General features: G+C 40.3%; 2 protein-coding genes across 9 annotated transcripts in view; one reads left to right on the forward strand and one right to left on the reverse strand.

Moving 5' to 3' along the window:
* Positions 1-2161: 2161 nt before the first annotated feature.
* Positions 2162-8253, reverse strand: part of LOC138047812 (F-box/LRR-repeat protein 20-like) — an 11461-nt gene continuing 5369 nt past the window's right edge. Inside the window, exons 1-3 of one of the 3 annotated variants that reach the window (XM_068894562.1) lie at positions 6845-7364; positions 6143-6268; positions 2162-4840 (exon numbers count right to left, since the gene is read on the reverse strand). In XM_068894562.1, the coding sequence (XP_068750663.1) occupies positions 3862-4840; positions 6143-6237 (1074 nt within the window). In that variant the 5' untranslated portion in view covers positions 6238-6268; positions 6845-7364 and the 3' untranslated portion in view covers positions 2162-3861. Of the gene's footprint in view, positions 4841-6142; positions 6269-6844; positions 7365-8253 lie in introns of those variants that run through there. The other 2 variants (XM_068894564.1, XM_068894563.1) reach the window with 2 other exon arrangements.
* Positions 5618-8253, forward strand: part of LOC138047715 (F-box/LRR-repeat protein 2-like) — a 12605-nt gene continuing 9969 nt past the window's right edge. Inside the window, exons 1-2 of one of the 6 annotated variants that reach the window (XM_068894559.1) lie at positions 5618-5832; positions 6161-6328. The gene's annotated coding sequence lies outside the window, so the exon portion shown is untranslated. Of the gene's footprint in view, positions 5833-5858; positions 6050-6160; positions 6329-8253 lie in introns of those variants that run through there. The other 5 variants (XM_068894558.1, XM_068894555.1, XM_068894554.1 and 2 more) reach the window with 5 other exon arrangements.

Here is an 8253-nt window from a genome sequence, read left to right on the forward strand (position 1 = left end):
GCGGGAAAATGTGCACGCGCGAGTCACAATTGGTTTCACTTCTGGTTGGTTGAAAAAGTGGCGCGAGAACTTTGAACCAATCAGTGAGTGAAGTAATGCAAAACCAAAGTAATTATCTAATTACTTTCGACACTCAATTTGTTTCCCATGGGCCTTAAACACACGGCGGCCATGTTGAGTCCCGAGGGATTGAAAACTTTTTTTTGCCCACCGAGACTCGTTCCCAAACATTTCAACTCGAGGCTCAGGGTACGGAACCTATTGTCAATGGCCAATATGGCTGCTGCGCGAATAAGGCCCATTGGGAGTTTAAGAAACGACAACGGCTACGGCAACGACAACGCCAAAAGGCAGTAATATTATTGGTTGAAAGAGGAAAAACTGATCGTGCTGCATTTTTTGTACATTTCTCTTCCGTACTCGTCAAAACAACAACGTAAAATGACCAATTTTCGGGTTTTGACGACAACGTGGACAGACAACAGAGAATCTTCCCTTCTCTCTCTTTTGCTTCAAATCCGTACGTACCAATCTGATTATGGCCGCATACTTCGCTCATATAGCAGAGACTAATAGTTTGAAGTGCCGTTTTCGTCACCGTAGCCGTCGTGGTTTCTTAAACTCCCTATTACCGTACAGTACGTTACACACTGACTAGGTTGCTAGCAGTCCTTTCTTAGTACCAACACGATCTCTTCCTCAAATGAAGGATTATCCTTCATTGTCAGTTTGCCTTAAATGAAGTATTATCCTCCATTTTGATCACTCTGTCCCAGGACTTGTGGTAGCAAATAAAAAGAAAAAGGGTAAAATTAAAGCAGCCCCTGGACAGGATTTGAACCCCGGATCTCCCACTGTTAACCACTACAGATCGTCTTCGTCGTCGTCGTATTTCCCGCTGGGCACATGTCTGGCCTTGGGGCGCTCCGTGTGGGGTTAGATTTACATCCACCAGTCGCATCAGATATGTTTTTGTCATCATAGCTCTTCTCACTTGAGCCCTGTCCACACATAGAAGTTTTTCCATTTTTTTACATACTTTGTATTGCGTCCTTGTATCAAACAATAATCGTTTCTGCATCACCCTGTTCCCTAGTCTACAGATGTGTCCCAGATATTTGATACGGTGAGGTTGGCAAAAGGTGCGGATGGGGAGTGTGTTAGTTATCTCCCTCAATTTATCGTTCGAGATCCTGTATCTAGATCAACTGACTAGAAAAGGTGCTGATTATTTACCACAACTAATTAGTATATACATATAATGATGACATCCTCGCAGTGAGTGATGTGGTAGTCTAGGAGTGGAGGGGTTATTGATTACACGTTCCCAGGTTCGAGTCCTGCGAGTCCAGACATTGGAGTTCGGCTTTCTAATAAAAAAAATATGTTAATTTCCCATGATCCTATCAAGCTTTCAGTGTCCAAAATGAACGATAATACTTCACTTGGAAGAAATTTATAATTAAGAATAATCCTTCAATTGAGGGGAGACTTGGTTGTTAGTACTTCCCGCGTTTGTAACGCAGGTGAGCCGAGGCGAGAATGGGAGCAAGCCAACACTAATTCCTTCCCTCAAACTGACATTGGACATTTCGTAACAATTACACGACGCAATATCCCATGTTAATAGGCAGAATTACAGCTTTAATAGTTCAACAAGAAATAGCGTTTCTAAGCTATTCCGCGCTGATCTACAGTATTTACGTCTAAAAACCCCGTTGAAGACGGTTAACTTCCAATTGTTTTGCTGGGTACTACAATTTAAATACTCTAAAAAATTCGATTTTCCGGGAGGTTGTGAGGTTGTCTCGCTAGTCTAGTGGATATCGGAAATTGCAAGGTGAAGCCATCGATCCGGGTTCAACTATTTGCCTCGCGTATTGTGAATCTTCTCAGCTTGTTTAAAATCTTTGTTTGGTTGAAGTAGATTTGAAGTCTAAGGTAGACTGTACCTCGTATAAGTTGAAAAAAAAGGGAAATGTCGCTTTGAGGGATGGAAAGAAGTGATGACCGCCTACATCTCGCTCTATCCCCATTCTCCTTTCGGCTTGCTTACGTGACCAAAGCGGAAGGTTCGACTGATTAGCAGTCTAAACATCGACTTTTCCAACCTCAGTGAACACGGCCAAACGGTCGACGCAACAGTAACAAATTTGAGCTAAGTTTTACGAGTTTATTAGCGTCAAAAGAATGATATAATGACAAAAAAAACCAGGAACGAGTAACACAAGTGTTATTGATAACTACACATCTGAAAAGACTAGGAAAATGACTTGTATTGAAGACAGACACTCTTCAGATAAATTAACTGCACCAACTGAATTTACTGACTAAATGGTAGCCAATTAACAATGATTTCAGGAAATAGAAAAAATAACTAAAAACCAAATAAGGCTAGGGAGTAAATTTACTACCCACTAATACAGGATTTACTTAAAGGAAGAAAGAGTTTACCACTCCTACACAAGAGGAATTAGGGAATTACACAACTTGTGAGGAAATTGAGTAATTATGGGTAAACAACCAAATAATAGTAATTAGGATAATGAAAATAAGTTGAAAATAATTGGAATAAAAATAAACACAAAATGAACACAAGTGACCTAGTCACATCAACTTGAAAAACACAAGGATGTAACTTATGGGTCGAACAGTAAAATATAGCCCTCTAAATTAATCATCATTACTGATCATCGCGCACATACTATCTAAGAGACTATGCATGTATTAAAACACTAACAAGTGCTAAATCAATCTACAGTAGCTTCAGTAAGCAGTTGTAAAGAGTCCCCAGTAAATGAAAATATAGGTTTGAATGATATACGGTAGCTCGTGACTACGACTATATATCGCGTGGCGGTGTACACCTCGCTCTACCTACTTAAAGGCCCATGTTGACCCAAAAGATACCGCGCTCTTGCGTTGCTGTTTCGACATTTGTTCCAGCGTTTTAATAATAATAATAATAATAATAATAAAGCGCCCGTAGCAAAAAGTTCTGAGCGCTAATTACAATGAGCATTAATTAATCAATAAAAAAGAAATCGTAAATATGATATGCTAAAAACATGGTATAAAAATGAAAATATATTCTTAAAAATATACAAAAACTAATAAGATAATCTAAAAAAATATGTTTTGACTTTGGATTTAAAAACTGAAAAACTATCACAAAGACGTATGTCTATAGGCAAACACTGACAAAGACGTATGTCTATAGGCAAACGTTGACAAAAAAAAACATTGATTGGGTACTCCCTGTGATTTTCGGAATTTCCGTTTGTGCGAAATTCGAGTCAACGCGCCGCACAATGTCTTTTGGGTGAATGTGGGCCTTTTAACTATCGAGGTAGGAAGGGGACTAATGCAGCCAACCACCGAGTAACCAAAAATTGAAGTTGATGTCTGCCAAGCTACAATCTTGGACAGAATAAAATGGAAAAGAAGTGCCCCCTTCCCCCGAAATCAAGGATGAAGCCGCGTGAAGGCCAAAAGGCGCCATTTTGCCATCACTGATTTTGGGGGGAGGGGTGGTCTCAATTTTCCATTTAATTTGTCCACGATTGCAGTCCTCTAGCAGACTGACTAGAAGCTTCCTTATTAAGGTGGCACTGCACTTTTGGTAGCCTCCTCTTCCAAAGTTTGTAAAAATGGTCTTCTCTTTTTTTTCTTTATTTTTTTACCGTGGAGAACGGCTTGCTAAATCAATGTTCTATCGCGAAGTCTCACCGGAGTTCCGATTGATGTTTATAACTTCCGGAAGGATGCGTTCCTGTTACAGAAGCTCAGTTTACAACTTGAACTTTAAGCTGGCTTTGTCATAGGATTTCCCTACTATTTTTAAAGTTAAGTGCGTTTCCACTATCTTTGATAATTTGATACTACGCAAGCATTAAGGCTATTAATAAAAGGACCAAGTTTATTTTTGTTGACCTTTCGAACTCCTCCTGCCACCCCTCCAGTCCTGTGAAAATGCTGGAAGCTTAAAAACTGTAATTTCTCGCAATGTTTCATGATGACTTGAAGTGCGATCATTGTGTTCTGAGTGTCGCGGATGACACCTAAATGCACATGCGTCATCTCAGGAGTACCGCTCACCAGACTCTCGATTCCGTAAGAAGTAATGTTATTTGTGTCCTTTAGACTGATGCTTCTTAAAGAGCGGCAGTGTTTGCCAATACGCGTGAGGCTTTTGTCAGAAATACCAATGCAACCTGCAAGGTTAAAATTTTGCATGTTCCTGCATTTCTCGACAACCACTTCTATGCCTTTGTCACTGATTTTCTTACACCCGGCGACTGACAACACCCTAAGCCGTCGACTGTTCTTAGCGACTGAATGTAACCCCTTGTCGTTAATTCCTTGACATTTTTCAACGTTCAGCTCTTCTAGAAGTAAACAGTTCCTTGCAATCAAACTGAGCCCGCGATTAGAGACATTTTTCCGTCCAGCAATGTTCAGTCTCTGCAAGCGCGGGCAGAAGTTTGCCACGTGACCGAGAGAATCATCTGTGATTGGCTCACAATGGTCTCCCGACAAGTCGAGGCTCTGGATTCTCGTTGAATACGAGACAACGGCTTTTACGATTTCGTCCGTAATTTCTCGAGGGAAGCTGCAAAATTGAAAGTCTACTTCTCTCCAAAATAAGGCATCTTTGCAGAGGCTGTTCCATCGCTTGCAAGTACAGGAAGCTTGATTTCTTTCTTGAAGAGTTAAAAATGAAAATATTCGGAGCCAGATATTGTCGGGAAGAAGCCATTGAGTTTCTAAAGGCTCATTTGCATGATCATGCTGTCTGCTGTTTCCAGTGGACAACAGAATGGTCTCTTGTGAGCTCAGTCTATGAAACAAAATACAACAAGAATATAAGAAAGATAAACGAAATAAATAAATCATCAGGGCTGGCGCAGTGGTGAAATTAGGTAAAGCCTATATTATTGCAATACACTCCTGAAAACTCAAGGATGTGCTGATATTAAAGAGAAATTTAACCAGACTGTCTAAGGACCTGTTTACAAGCAGGTAGGGTAACCCTACTGCTAGGGCTACCCTAGCAGGAGGGTCAAAGATAGCCCGGGTTTACAAGCAAAATTGCACTGGTAGGGTTACCCTTCCACCCGGGACAACTTTGCGTGCTTGGTAACCGCCAGAATCGCAAACACAATGGAAACCGCTAAAAAGTAGGGTAGGCGAGTTGTCCCTAGCAGAGCGTTTACAAGGCAGCTAGGGTTACCCTAGGGCTAGGGTAACCCTAGCCCTCAGATCGGGTTACCCTAGCGCCAGGGTAACCCTAGCTGCCTTGTAAACACGTCGTTGAAAAAAAGAAGAAATGTGTGAGTGCTAGGGTAACCCTAGCACTAGGGTTTCAACTGAATTTTTCCGTTATCCGTCGCAGGTTTCAACATTTTTGGCTTTTTTTCTTATGACGTGAATTCATAGTTATAATTTCTTCACAGTTATCATTTCTTCACTTCCCTGAGATTCTACGGACACCTCAATCGGTCAATTCCGATTCCATGACGGTCCACTTCTTACCACCTTTACTTTGCAAACGTTTCAGCTGAGTTTTCAACCTCGTTCCCAGGAGACACTGCGAACGAGGTTGCTGAATTTTAATCCGGGAATTATCAGCATGTAAATTCTTGTCACAATGTCAGTGAAGTTTTATCAGGATCAGTGTGATCGTGATATAAAACTAAATTCTCATGATTACCCAAGATAGAGATCAATGGTACTAGTTGGGAAAATGAACGTTTCAGTCTTGACAATGAAAGGCTGAATAGCATGAGACGAAAGGAAAAAAAGGACACGAGGAGGCGGAAAAGCGGTAAAGTGAGCCAGCTCTGTCATTCGTTTGTGTGTTTTATCGACCAAGGAGAAATATGACGTCGACCTCAAACTTAAACCTTAAATACCGATATCAACATTGATGAAATACGCGAAGATCTATTATGTTCACGCTACCTCTGAGTCAAAACATGTTTTGACATTCAAACTGCTTAATACCCCTGACGGTCAAGGGCAGTTTAACGGCCGAATGACACAAGTGGTTTGTTTTATTCCTATGTTTTCATTCAAGTTGGACACTTGTATTGACTCAGTTTTCCTTTAAGGCTTTACCAACCAAGGTCTGTTGACCTACTTATTATTGTCATTACAGTTGCTGACAGCCTTGTTGTAACTGACTCGAAAATGCTGATGTGACCCAGACTGGTAATGATGACAAGTACGTATCATGTGTGATTAAACGAATCCTTCATGATATGTCCTAAGAATTAAAGAAAAAGCATGAATACTATACAGCAAATGAGCAAAGGGAACGTCGTTCGTAAGTATTTCAAAACAGATGAGCATTTAAAGACAAATTAATGACGACTTGTTTCAAATTGCAAGAACAGAGCATGTTTGGATGACGTTCTTCAATTACGGTATTGCACAATTCATAGCTTAGATAAGATTACAGCGGGAGTTATTGCAAAAACAAACCACAGTATACGCCAGGAGATTGATCCGTTTAGAATTGTTACCCAAAGTTTTCAATGTGATTTGATGATCGTTATACTCGTTAGAAAAATTGTTATCATTTTAGAGAAATTATCATTTACGATCAATAAAGCGGATTGTGTTAGTCTTAACCTTCGAGCAGAACACCTTTAGCAGATAAATCTGCCGAGTTCATAATGGAAAGCGTTGTTAAAGGAGCACTTACCGGCGAAACAGAAACATTCATTTAACGGACAAGATTACAATACCAACAACAAACGCTTGGTAAAAAGAAAGTGTCTATAAAGTACGGTAAAACAAAAACAATGAGTAAACAATTAAAATATAACTGAAAACCTACTTCTGAAAGCCAGCACAGGCAAGGAATGAATCCATGATGTTGTCTTTGATGGATCAATAGCTTATCTTATTTGCTTTCTATTACTCAGAGGAGCCTTTTTAACAAAATTCGAAAAAATTCTGGACTTTTCCGTTCTCAAGGCGGAAAACCGAGAAACAGTCGATGTGAGTTGATAATTTTTGACAAACACTTGATCTGGCTCACCAGTATTAAATTTCTCTTCGTCATGGAATGATTTTATCGGCGGTAACCGTAAGTACTTGAGTGAAATGGATTAATGTCAATTTGCGTAACGTGACGCATTGCAAATGTCAGCGAAAAGTTGTTTTAAGTTTCAGGTTTTATAAAAAAACCGCACTGTAGCAGGACCACAGCTTTCCATTAAGTACATGACCAAGAAGAGTCAATCGCTAAGGTAGTGGCCATCCTTTGGGAGAGATTCTCAAACTAACAGAGCCAAATTTTTATGAGTTGAGCGCCTGGGAATTTCGCGTTGAAACGAGCTGCTTATACAGGAACCAAATCAGTTAGAAGGAAACGCGTATGAAAGAGGCGGCCCACCCTCAACCTCTGACGTCTAGGGCGCAAGCCCGAAAGGAGGGGGGGGGGGGGGGGGGGGGGGGGCAATTACTAAAATAGGGAGTCACTAAAAGGGGGAGTTTCTACAATGGGGAATCTCTGAAAGGGGGAATTACTAAAGTAGGGAATCTCTAAAAGGGAGAATTCTAAAATAGGGAATCTTTAAAAGGGGGAATTTCTGAAATGGGGAATCTCTGAAAGGGGGAATTACTAACATAGGGAATCTCTAAAAGGGAGAATTTCTAAAATGAGGAATCTCTAAAAGGGGGAATTTCTAAAACGGGGAATGATGGAATCTCTAAAAGGGGGAATCTCCGAGACCGGGAAAATTAACTGATCTGTTGATTATTAATGACCAGCTCCTATGGGCAGCCATCACCGCCAAAAATACAATCCTAGTTAATGGTTAAGAATAAACCGGAATGGTTTAATTGTCCTTTGTAGAACGGTTTATCAGAATTTGAATAGATGTATTTAAAACACAAATGGACAAGTCACCCTTAGTGAAATGACATAAACAAACATTAAATGGTTTAGACAATTCAGAAACTGTGTAGATACCCTTGGTGAATTGATTCAGTGAAAACACGAGTGGTTAAGTGTTTAATGAAATAGATCAGTCACCTTATGCAATCATCGCAGTTAACACAGAATTGGTCAGTGCCAAAGACCACCGGTGTAACTATCCTTGTCAAAATGACAAAGTCAAGTCTTGAATGGATCAGCATACTTTGACATGATATGCAGTGAAACGGCAAACGGTCCAGCTTACCGTACATTGGTTCAGTGATGTGACAAACGGTTCAGAGTAGTTTGAAATGTCTTATTTT

This window comes from Montipora capricornis, chromosome 1, assembly GCF_036669925.1.
Source record: "Montipora capricornis isolate CH-2021 chromosome 1, ASM3666992v2, whole genome shotgun sequence".
NCBI lineage: Eukaryota > Metazoa > Cnidaria > Anthozoa > Scleractinia > Acroporidae > Montipora > Montipora capricornis.